General features: G+C 45.0%; 2 protein-coding genes across 2 annotated transcripts in view; one reads left to right on the forward strand and one right to left on the reverse strand.

Annotated features, from left to right (window-relative positions):
- Window positions 1–9,952, reverse strand: part of LOC308624257 (IQ domain-containing protein F5-like) — a gene marked incomplete at its 5' end in the record, with an annotated part of 37,664 nt that extends 27,712 nt beyond the window's left edge. The window contains one exon of the mRNA XM_081247350.1: window positions 9,758–9,952. Coding sequence (XP_081103476.1) covers window positions 9,758–9,952 — 195 coding nt within the window. The remainder of the gene's footprint in view (window positions 1–9,757) is intronic.
- IQCF6 (IQ motif containing F6) lies at window positions 4,509–4,965 on the forward strand (the record flags this gene model as incomplete). Its single annotated transcript, XM_081246207.1, is given in 2 exon segments — window positions 4,509–4,890; window positions 4,894–4,965. Coding segments are annotated over 2 exon segments (321 nt in total). The 5' UTR covers window positions 4,509–4,641.
- Window positions 9,953–12,739: the final 2,787 nt, after the last annotated feature.

The raw sequence follows: 12,739 nt of genomic DNA on the forward strand, positions 1-12,739 counted from the left end.
CCAGTTGACCTACAGATTCAATGCAACCCTATTAAAATTCCCACTGCCTCCCCCATTTTTTTCAGAAATGGACAAGCTAATCTTGACGTTCATATGGAAGTGCAAGGGTCCCAGAATACAACAGTCTTGAAAAAGATAAAGTTGGAGGATAGATATATAAATCAATGGATTAGAATTGAGAAACCAGAAGTAAACCTACAGATCTATGTTCAATTGATTTCAACAAGGATACCAAGACAAGGGAAAGAATAATCTCTTCAACAAATGGTGTTGGGACAACTGGAAAAGCCCATGCAAAAGAATGAAGGTGAACTCTTAGTTAGCTCACAACATATACAAATATTAATGCATAATCGAATGAAGTCCTAAGTGTAAGAGATAAAACTAAAAAACTCTTAGAATAAAAAACACAGGGGTAAATGTTTATAAACTTGGATTTGGCAATGGATTCTTAGCTATGACACCAAAGCACAAGCAACAAAAGAAAAATAGATAAATTGGACTTCATCAAAATTTAAAACTTGTGTGCATCAAAGAACATTACAAAGAAAGTGAAAAGACAACCAGAAGAATGGGAGAAAATATTTTCAAATCATATATCTGGTAAGGATATAGTGTCCAGAATATATAAAAGACTCACAATTCAACAACAAAAAAGACAAGTAAGCCAATTAAAAATAAGCCAGTTAAAAAGTGGAAAATGGTTTGAATAGACATTTCTCCAAAGAAACATATATAAATGCCCAAGAAGCACATGAAAAGATGCTCAACATCATTAGTCTTAGAGAAATGCAAATCAGAAACACAATGAAACACCACTTCACACTAGTATGGCTATAATAAAAAATAAATGGAAAACAACAAGTGGAGATGTGGAGATTGGTAGGAATGTAAAATGGTATAGCTGCTGTGGAAAACAGTTTGGTGGTTCCTCAAAAGTTAAACAGAGAATTACCAGGTGACCCAGCAATTCCACTCCTAGGTATATACCTAAAAGAATTGAAAACAGGTGTTCAAACAAATATCTGTACACAAATGCTCACAACAGTACTATTCACAATCACCAAAGAGTGAAAACAATTCAAATATCTGTCAACTTACAAATATATAAACAAAATGTATCTATAAAATGGAATATTATTTAGCCATAAAAAAGAATGAAGTTACTGATACATTCTACAACATGGATGAACCTTGAAAACATGCTAAGTGAAAGAAGCCAGACACAAAAGGCCATATAATATATGATTCTATTTATACGAAATGTCCAGGATAGGCAAATCCATAGAGACTAAAAGCAGACTAGTGGCTGCCAGGGTGTGGGGCAAGCGAAAGAAAATGGCAAATGAATACTTAATGGGTACAGGGTGTCTTTTGGGGATGAAGAAATTAGAATTAAAATTAGATGAAATTAGAAACTGGACTTAGATAGTAGTGATGGTAGTACAACATTGTGAATGCACTAAAAGCAACTGAATTGTATCCTTTAAAATAGTTAAAATGGTTAATTTTACATTATGATTTTTACCTCTATTAATTTAACAAGATACACAGAAACATACATGGTTTTCTATTTCTTTAGGTACATGGATGTTCTGTGTCCATAAATGCATAGCTAATTGTCCAGGATACCCTCCAAGCTGGGAACAGTAATAATGTAAAGCAGAAAACACTGATTGCCAAGCAAAATTTATTTTGAAATGTATGAATTAAAAATAAATTATATAAACTATAATGGAAAAGAATCTAGAAGGAATATATATATATGGATAAAACTGAATCGAATGATATACACCAAAAACTAACACAACATTGTAAATCAACTATACTTCAATAAAAAATAAATAATTTTTAATAAAAAATTTAAGTCTGTGCATGGCATAAGGTCTGAAAGAATAGCTCTGGGGGTAAATTTCAAGGGAAATTCCCTTTCCACCTTATATGTCTCTGCATTTTTTGAAATTTTAGAAACAGACATACTATATTTATAATCAGAGGAAAAAATTAAGCAAGAAAAAGAGAAGCAGAAGCTGGAGAGGGGAGCAGTGAGGAAACAGAGGCCAAGGAGCGTCGTCTGTGAATGCTTAGTAGGATTCAGGGAATGCATCTTGCTCTTTGGCCCCATATGCTGCCACTTTGTGAATAACTACAAAAGCGTGAACATAAAAGGGGCTGGTAGGTTCTTCCAGGGACTTTTAAGAAGGAGACAAAGCCAGGATATTCTGGCAACAAACAGCCAGGCCAGAGTGGGGCCGGGGAGAGATCCACAAGGAACAGTGGGATCTAGTGTTCTGACCATGGCAACCCAGCCTGGATGGACTGAGCCTCAGAGTGCTGGCCACAACCACAGCCCCCTTCTAAGTGATCCCTTCTTCGGAATCCAGCAGATTGGGCTGGAAGTAGACACCTGACACCAGGACCAAAGGTTCAATGCAGTGATAGAGGCCTTTGAGATGGCTGATACCAGCACTCTGCTCACCCAGATTGCAGACGTTAAAGGAAGCAACAGGGTCCACTCTTGAGGACTTTTAATGTGATGCAAAGAGGTTGCTTGCTTGACAATAGGGCTAGAACCTGTAAGACATGCCAATGGACAGTGCCATGGCAACTACTATGAGTCATGGTAACAGGGCTCAAATACACATAAACAGGAGGCACAGCGCGTGGCCCCACGAGCAGTGGGCACCCAGCAAATCCTCATGCAGAAAAATGAGCAATACCATGCATGCTAAAGGCAGAGCCAGAATGGCCTCCCAGATCCCAAAGGACTCACAGCATCTCTGCATCACCTGCGTCTGCAGTTCCAGTCCTAACTCTGAATCCTAAAAACACAGCTCTCTGTGAGCTCCCATGGGCCCTTGACACACAGTTGCATTCTTATAGCACAGCAGGGCAGACCCAGGTTTTGTGGGAACTGAAGCTTATATAATTTGGAAGGCCTACTTTAAGAAAAAGAATACAAAATTACAGACTTAAAATTAGGCAAGTGAATATTTAGGACAAGTAAAGAAATCACATCAAATTACACATTTTAAAAAGTTGGCAAATATCACAAACATAACAATGTATATACTACTTAAGTGTCTTACCTCTATAATATTTTTCCTACATTTTTTGCTGCATAACCTTTGATTACTTCTTCATATGATGACTTTACAATATGATTTTCTATAGAAACTTGTTTATTATTGACATTTGAGATGCATAAAATGTGATTTCTTGTGCCAACATATGAACCATTCACAGCAGTTCTGATTGGTTCCCTATAATCACTGGAATTCTGATAAATTCTACTTCACAAAATTTATACCAAAAAAAGAAAAAAAAGCTTAGAATGTTTATAACTGTGTCACTGCATTATCAAACATATTCCTGACAAGACAAAACTTCAATTTTAGTCAGGCATCAATGAGAACAGAATCTACCTCTTACGGTTTAACATGCCTGATAAAAGGAAGAATTTTCTACAGACCGGTTTTTGTCTCCATACTTTTCAAATCTTGCTTTTCCTCCCCTGTACATATACTTCTGCTGCCGGGCACTGTAGGGAGTATCCATATCACCATAGCAGCACTTCTGTCCCAGTATCCTCATACCATGATACAGGTGAATGGATGACGTAACTGGAAGGAGAACTCCTGGAAGCCATTGCTAGCAGAATGGCTAGCAAGACTTTATCTATTCCCAGGGGTGACTGTGAACCACATAAATCTAGCACATTAACCCAAACTAAGTATATCCAACTCAGCTTCCCCTTAGTCACGTTCCAAAAGAAACTGCAGCCATTCCATGGCACCCGACAAGAAAAGGGTGACAGAGGGGGTCAGAGAGGTGGAGACAGAGGCCCTCTCCAATTGCAGCTAAAATATCTTGCTTTCACAAACTTAACAAAAAACATACTAGCCCACGAACACACTGCTTGGATCCCTCCCAAAGGCTCTGACACTTAAGATTCCATAAATCCACACTGGTGATGAGTAGTCCTAAGTAAAATCCCTTACTTGAAGGAAAGCTGCATGAATCTCTCTTCACTGCCACCAGCAGGAACAGACATAAGTGACTGGAAGGTGTAGAAAGAGCAAGACTTAAGACACCAGTTAAGTCTGAGAAATAAACTGAAAGCAAGAGATAACGGCAGGCCCCCCAAAATGATGGGAATCAATAAATAAGGTGACTGGTCAATCCCTAAGGAGATACAAACAAAAGAAGAGGAGAAAGAGATGTGGGCGAAATGTGGATGGACAGGACCTGATGAGGGGAGCACTGTGTGCAGGTGGGCGGAGTCTAGTGATGGGGGTGCCTAACAGTTGAGGGCGGGGCTAAAGACTAGGGTGGCCTGATAGATGAGTGGACCCTAAAGTCCAGGGCCATGGGCACACAAAATGTGAGTGAGGCCCATATAGAAGGGATTTGCCCAGCGGATAATGAGCAGTGTCTAAAGGTGAGTAGCGGTTTGGAAATAAGATGGATGGGGACCAGAAATGAGAGGCCAGGGCTACCTGGGCCAGGCCCCCTTTCCTCCCAGCACCAGAGGTGGGTCTAGGAGTGGGAGGGTACCCCACTGAGCATCTCCATGTTCCTCCTTCCCCTGATCAGTTAGAGAAGGCAGCCATAAAGATTCAGTCACGGTGGCGTGGCAACATGGTACGCTGGACGTTACTGCATGCAGCACTCAGGGCCTGGGTCATCCAGTGCTGGTGGAGGTCGATGCAGGCCAAGATGCTGGAGCAAAGATGGCGCCTGGCACTAAGACTCTACACCTGTCAGGAGTGGGCAGTGGTGAAGGTGCAGGCACAGGTTCGAATGTGGCAAGCCCGCAGACGGTTCCTCCAGGCACACCAAGCGGCCTGCATCATCCAGTCTCACTGGTGCTGGCATGCCAGCCAAACCTGAGGCCTGATCCAGGGCCGTTATGAGGTCAGAGCCAGCCGGCTGGAGCTCGACGTCGAAATCCTCACGACCTAGGGTGCTGGCAGAGCCAAGGAGACTGGATCTCTCTTCCAATAAAGACATTTACTGACCATGGTCATGCCCTCTGGAAATCAGACCCATAGATGAGGGATCAGCCCCTTATCTTCCTGCCTTCCACCCAAAGAAAAGATTTCCTGGCATCGTCTTAATGCCCATGCCAGGACAACTCACACTAGGCCCTTGCTCCTAATGCAAACCTGACCAATCCTGCGCCCAGAAGAAACCTCAGGGCCCAGGTCAGTCTCTGACACCTCAGCCAGCCTGATCAGAGCTCCCTCCACAAGTTGGGGTAGGCATTGGGCTTTATCTTTCTGCAGCCCCTGCCCAGCCATCTCCATTCAGGGTAGGACTGGCTGCAGTCAGAGCCAGCTGGGAAGGCCAGGATTCCACAGGTCTGTGATTGGCAGGGCCCTCGGGCCAGCACAGAGCTTAGCAGGGAGCCAGGAGGACACGGTACCCCAGCTGAGCAACAGCAGGACAGACACTATGCCTCAATGGGGGATGGCCAGCCAAAGCCAGCCCCTGGGGAAGGCCAGCGCAGGAGCTGAGATGCTGCAGTTGTGCCTGCTGCCTCCCTCCCCAGGGGCTGAGAGACAAGGCTTCCCTCCCCTGTGTTGGCCACTTCCTAGGAGAACCACGCATGGGGGTGGGGAGGGGAGAGAGAGCCTGGGGATTGGAGTGGGTAAACAAGCAGAGGAGGATTAGGGGTGGGCGGGGGGGATGGCTGTCCCTCTGCCATTGGAGGTCATTAGCTTGGGGACACAGCCTCTAAATCCTACCACATCCTCAGAAGCAGCTGTGCCAGCCTCCCCTCAAGATTCCCTCTCTTCCCCAACCCTCCCACAAACTACCACACCCTCTGCTGGGCCTGCCTCGAGTGGGTACTGATGGATCTCTGCTTTGCTGAGTCTCTCGTTATCTCTTGGCATTTATGTGTCAACCATGTCTGAACATGATCTCTCATTCTCTGCTTTGTCATCCATGCTCAAGATCCCTCACTCTCACCCTGTGTCAGATATGATGTTTGTCTGAACCTGCATCCCAGAAGTCTGAGGTCCATGGCCCTCCCCAGAATTTTGCAATGGGTGGCCTTGCAAGGGATGAGAGGACCAGCTGGGGAGGTGTACAGAAGTCAGAGGTCTTCATGGGCCTTGCAGCTGGGTAAGGTTTTCCCTCACCACAGGGCCCACTGTGTGTGTGTGTGTGTGTGTGTGAGAGAGAGAGAGAGAGAGAGATTCAGGGCAGGGTGTCCCTAGAAGCGCTGTGACAGATGTGAGGATTCAGGGTTCAGTTCAACATCCATCACCTCCAGTAGCTGCAGGTGACAATGATGCAGCTAGGTTCCTCACTCTTCCAAGGGACCCCTTTTAAGAGCTTTGGACACAGCTCTCTCCTCCCATACTGGCAGCAGTGAGTGGTAGGAAACTGGTTAGGTCTCCAAACTGAACATGACAGGAATTCTGTGTGACTAGCCCATTAAGCGCTCACCCCTGCAGTGAGAGGTGTTTAAAACCTGTGCTGGCAAGAATTTAACTCTCTGATTCACAACCTACATTGGGCATTGGAATCCCCTAAAACACACACAAAAAATACTGATGCCTGGGCCCACCCAGAGATTCTGCTTTAATTGGCTGGGAAGTGGCCTGGGCACTGAAATTCAATGTGCAGCCACAATTTGAAAACCGCTGAGTTAAGTCCTTCCCAGCCTGGGTTATATGCCCGCCAATCAGCCTGTGTGGTCCCACCTGGGGACAGTCATGCAGAATTCCAAGCTGAACACTCAGTGGGCTCAAGGTAATCAAGGCTTTCTGCTCTCTGATGAGCTAAGAATGTAAAGTAAAATGGGGATCTAGAGGCAGAGCTGCTTTGGGTCAAAAACCTTTGGAAGCAGGAAGATGCAGCCCCTCCTGAGAGCTGGGGCCTGAGATGGGGAGAGGCTGTTAGGGGGAAAGTAGGCTGGGCCTCTTGTCCCAGGTAGAGGGGATCCCAGGAAGATGGCACCACACAGGTGTGAACAATGGAGACTCTGGGGCAGCCCAAGAAAGACAAGTTTCATCCAAAGTCTTCACCACCACCTGCAAGAGTCCCTTCAAAGATCAGGGGTCTTGAGAAGCCAGGGATGGTCTAACCCCATGGATGCTGGGCATCAGAGAGCTCCAGGCAGAGGAATGAAGCATAGAACAGGAGTCAGGAGAGAAGCTCTTTTATCAGCAAGGTCTGTGGCTAGTTGCCTAGATTTGTGGAGCCATCTTTCTCTCCTTAGCAGGGATGAGGCCACAGGTGGGACCCCTTAGAGGTAGACCTCTCAGAACCTCATAGATCCTCTCTTCTCTTCCCCACCATCACTGAGAACTGAGCTGCATAAGGAACTCTTCCTGAGAATACACTGAAACACTGAAGTGGGGATGGGAGGAGCATGCTTGCAGCTTTGAGTCAGGAGTGAGCCTAAGAGCACTCTCGGGGACTTGGTATCCCCATTCATGCTCTTCCCCCAGGTGACATCATGGCCCCAAGAGATATGTGACCCAGGCCTGTTCAACAAAGAAATAAACTGACCCTCAGATGGGCCTAGCCTCCTGGGTCCCTAAGAAGGTAGTTCAGTAAGTGAAGGCTCATGTTCTACAGGTCCCCTTCAGCCCTGGAAAAGGTCTCCAGGTTACATCTAGTCTCCCTGCCACAAGACGCCCATCCCATGCTCTCTAGCCCCTTACCTCATGCATCACCAACCTCAGTTCTGATCCTACCGCTCCAGGGTCTCCATCCTGCCTTGTCTTCTTTCTGTTTTCCACATGCCAAACCCTAAATGAGATGCCCACAGCCACTGCCATGCATGTCTGGCAGCTTGAGTGGGCTGACCAACATCCCGCTGGATCACTCACACACATTCACACACATTACCGAAGGACACTGGTTCTGACCACTACCTCACCCACTCCCATTTTGCCGGGTGGATGTTGCTGGTGTAAAGAGGTCTTTGTTCAGCTTTGTTTCTAAAAATCAAGTTTGTTCAGGTCCATCATAAATTACTAGTCTGGAAATAAGCGCTTATTATGTAGAAGGGCTGGACTGAGTTGAGAAGAAAATTTGTTTTCTGGGCACTCCCAAACTGGGCTTTCATATCTTCAGAACAAAGAACTTAGGATAGACTGTGACCTTAAAGAGGGTGACCAGAGATTCTGACAGCAAAAGGGGGTAGGGCACAGGGCAGGTAGAGAAAATTCCAGACACACAGGAAGAGACAAAAGCCCATTCACTGCCCCGAGACAGAGGAGTGTGAGGGGGCTTAGGTACTCCTGCAGCCTGCTGCCAGATCCTGCCCTTAGCCCTTCCCCTCAGGTCACCCCAGTAGGCACAGGGGAATCTGGGGGAGGCTGCATGGTTCAGAGGCAAAAAGTAGTAAAAGCTGGGCTTCCCTGGTAGTGCAGTGGTTGAGAGTCCGCCTGCCGATGCAGGGGACACGGGTTTGTGCCCCAGTCTGGGAAGATCCCACATGCCGCGGAGCGGCTGGGCCCGTGAGCCATAGCCACTGAGCCTGCGCGTCCGGAGCCTGTGCTCTGCAACGGAAGAGGCCACAACAGTGAGAGGCCCGTGTATCACACACACACACAAAAAAAGTAGTAAAAGCCAAGGAAGGGGGAGTTCCTTGGTGGCCTAGTGTTTAGGATTCTGGGCTTTCACTGCCATGGCCCGGGTTCAATCCCTGGTCAGGGAACTGAGATCCTGCAAGCCATGTGGCACGGCCAAAAAACAAAACAAAACAAACAAAAAAGCCAAGGAAGGTACCAAAGTAGTGGGTCTGAGGGCTGCCCTCATTGAGCCCTGTATACTCCCTATGGGGCTGGGAAGTAGCCAAGAGTCCCTGGACCCCCAAGATGGGAGAAGTAAGACATGCCAAAAGGACTGGTGGTCCCAAAGAGGCCTAGGACAGAGACAAGAAGCCACAGACTGTGGCGACCTCACCACCTGAGGCCAAGGCAGGGACCATGGGCATCATAGAAGGTGGATTTAGGTCTGTGGTCTGTGGGTGGGGGACACAGTAGGATTATCTATTGGGGGTGGGCTAAAGACAACATGGTTTCCAGGAGAGCAGGCAGGACCACCCACAAGACCCAACCCAGGAGGGGAAAGTGGGAGGTATCAATGAAAGATGTTTGGCTATGAGTTGATAATTGTTGAAGGTGGAATGATGTCTACTCTGTCTCATTTTGGATGTGTTCGAACATTTCCACAATAAAAACATAAAAAAATAACTTTAATATAAATAATAGAAGAATGAAAATTACTTAAATAACTTCCATAACAGTTGGGAATTGTATTGGGCTCTTAGGAACAGAAACTTGAAAACCAGTGGCTTAAACAAAACAAAAGTTTGTTTTCTTCTCCCATAAATAAAGCCCAGCAGTGGGAAGGCCAAGGTACAGCAGCTGCATAATATCAGGAGATCCCATCTTCTCTGTTTCCACCCTGCACTCCTAGGATGGGACTAGTCCTCTTACTCTAGGATGACTCCTAGAGTTCCAGCCATCATGTCTGCATTTCAGGAGAGTAGATGAAGAGCAAAAAGAGAAACACTTCTGCCAGCTGACTTCATTTCTTTTAAAGAACTTTCCCAGAAGGCTCACTCACCCAGCCCCCTCCACTTATATTTCATTGGCTAGAACTGTTACCAGACCTTCTCTGCTACAAGGACACGCATTGATGCCAGGTGTAACCAAAGAGGCTAGATTCTGCTGTGATGCAAACTTCCAAATCTCAATGGCTTAACTGAAATGTATTTCTCACTCACACAAATCTGCGGGGCTCCAGGCAATTCTCCATGCGGTGTCCCTCCGGGTGCTCGCTCAGTCTTCCAGGCTGCTCCATGCTTACACCACCTCCATGTGGATATGAGCTCCTGTGACAGTGCTCCTCGAAGCAGGGGAAGGAAGGGCTGGAGACAAGAGCACCAGCGTTGTAGTTTTCCACTTGGAAGTGTCTTATTTCACTTCTGCTCCCTTTTTATTGGCTCAACAGCCATGCAGCTGTGTCTAACTTCAAGGAGAAGGAAAATACAATCTTCCAACATGCCTGAAAGGAGAAGGAACAAGAATGTTGGTGAACGAATCAACATGCCCCATGTCAGGGTGCCGTTTACAAGATAGAAGAGAGAGTAGGTATGGGGGGCAGGGGGCGGGCAACCAGCAGCCTCAGCCACGACTCCTAAAACGTTAGAGAAAAAATATGAAGAAGAAATCTCCATCAATTCAATGGAAGTATGAAACGGAAAAAAATAAGAAAGCGGGATAGGAAACCCAAAGATGGAAATAAGTCTGTATTAAATGGAAATGGGTACAGTTCATCTATTAGCAGAATCTCATATTAGGTTTTTAAAAATATCCAACCATATGATGTTTTATAATGGACACATCTAAAATAAAAGCTGGAGACTGAAACTAAAACAACAGAAAAACATAAAGCAGAAGAGAACGTTTAGCTGTTTAAAAACACATTTACTCTCCTCTCTCCTAAGATCTAAGGAAAATGAAAAGAAAGCAATTAACTTCACCAAAAAAGCTCACAATTGGGAACAGAGTGAAACAAGGGCTGTCAGAGGATAAAGAGGACCACAATTCTGGAAAAGGGAAAGTAAGAGATGGGTACCAGATGAAGCAGGAAGGAGGAAGCTGAAGAACAAATGCTCAGAGGGGCAAAAGGGTGAGGAACCGGACTCAAACACAGGCACCTGACTCCAGGACCCAGGCTCTTAACCATTCTCCCAACTGCCTCCTCCAGGAGATTTGTGGCTCTGGCAGTAAAAAAAAGTCCTGATAGGGAACTCCCTGGTGGCCCAGTGGTTAGGACTCTGTGCTTCCACTGCAGGGGGCACGGGTTCAGATCAGAGAACTAAGATCCTGCAAGCCGCGCGGTGAGGCCAAAAAAAAAAAAAAAAAAAAGTCCTGATGGAATGAAAGAATATGGAGCTCACACTCCTACATTTAAAGCATAAAATGAGTATTGAGGGCAATGGGCAGTCTTGCCACCATGAAGTTCTGCAAAATATAAAACAGCAGATCATTCCAAGTAATATAAACTACTCCAAAGTACAGAAAGAGCAGAAAGTTATCCAACTATCTTTATGATGCTGGCATAGCATTGTTATCAAAACCAGACAAGTATTCTGAGGATCTAATACTGTACTGTGTAATTGAAATTTACTTAGAGAGTAGAACCTAAATGTTCTCACCACATATATAGATATGTTAACTAACTAGATGGGAAGAATCCTTTCATAATGTAATTATATATCAAATTATTAAAATGTATAATTTTATTTCTCAATTACATTTTAATAAAGTTGAAAAAACTCCTAAAAAAATCCCAGAGGTAAATTAAGACCACTGTCCATAATGGTGGATTGTTAAAACCCTAAATTACAAACATCAATTTTTGTTTCTTCATTTGTTTGTCTGTGTTTGTGTTTGTATTTTTTTGCCACACCATGTGGATTGTGGGATCTTAGTTCCCCGACCAGGGATTGAACCCTGGCCCTCAGCAGTGAAAGCAGAGTCCTAACCACAGGACTGCCAGGGAATTCCCCAAACATCAATATTTAAATGTATATACATAATGACAAAATAGGCCAGGAAACCAATAATGGTTCAACAGTGAAAAATCCATCATTGTAACTGATTAATTCAAAGCAGAAAAAAATCATATGATTAAAATTAAGCACTCATTCTCATTTTTAAAAAAATTACTAGTAAAGTATAAAGAAAAGAAACTATACTAAGGATCCAAACAATAAAAAATATATAAGGGGCTTCCCTGGTGGCGCAGTGGTTGGTAGTCTGTCTGTCAATGCGGGGGACAGGGGTTTGAGCCCTGGTCCAGGAAGATCCCACATGCCGCAGAGCAACTGGACCCCTGAGCCACAACTACTGAACCTGCGTGTCTGGAGCCTGTGTTCTGCAGCAGGAGAGGCCGCGACAGTGAGAGGCCCATGCACCGCGATGAAGAGTGGCCCCTGCTCGCCGCAACTGGAGAAAGCCCTCGCACAGAAACGAAGACCCAACGCAGCCAAATATAATAAATAAATAAATAAATAAACTTATTTAAAAAAAATATATATATATGGATCTCACATAACTCAATAGCATAAAAACCAAGCAACCTGATTTCAAAATGGACGAAGGGGGCTTCCCTGGTGGCTCAGTGGTTGAGAGTCGGCCTGCTGATGCAGGTGGGACACGGGTTCGTGCCCCGGTCTGGGAAGATCCCACATGCCGCGGAGAGGCTGGGCCCGTGAGCCATGGCCGCTGAGCCTGCACGTCCGGAGCCTGTGCTCCGCAACGGCAGAGGCCACAACAGTGAGAGGCCCACATACCGCAAAAATAAATAAATAAATAAAAATTTAAAAAAACATTAAAAAAAATGGACAAAGGGCTTAATAGACATTTTTTTCAAAGAAAACATACAAATGGCCATCAGGTACATGAAAAGGTGCTCAACATCACTAGCCATCAGGGAAATGCAAATCAAAACCACAGTGAGATACCACCTCAAACCTATTAAAATGCCTATTATCAAAAAGACAAGAAATAACAAGTGGTGGTGAGGATGTGGAAAAAAGGGAACCCTGTGCATTGTTAGTGGGAATGTAAATTGTTACAGCCACAATGGAAAACAGTATGGAGTTTCCTCAAAAAATTAAAAAGAGAACTACTGTATGATCCAGCAATCCCACTTTTGGATATATTTGGGAAGGAAATAAAATCATCATCTCAAAGAG

Source organism: Mesoplodon bidens (assembly GCF_964165515.1).
Source record: "Mesoplodon bidens genome assembly, chromosome: 10".
NCBI lineage: Eukaryota > Metazoa > Chordata > Mammalia > Artiodactyla > Ziphiidae > Mesoplodon > Mesoplodon bidens.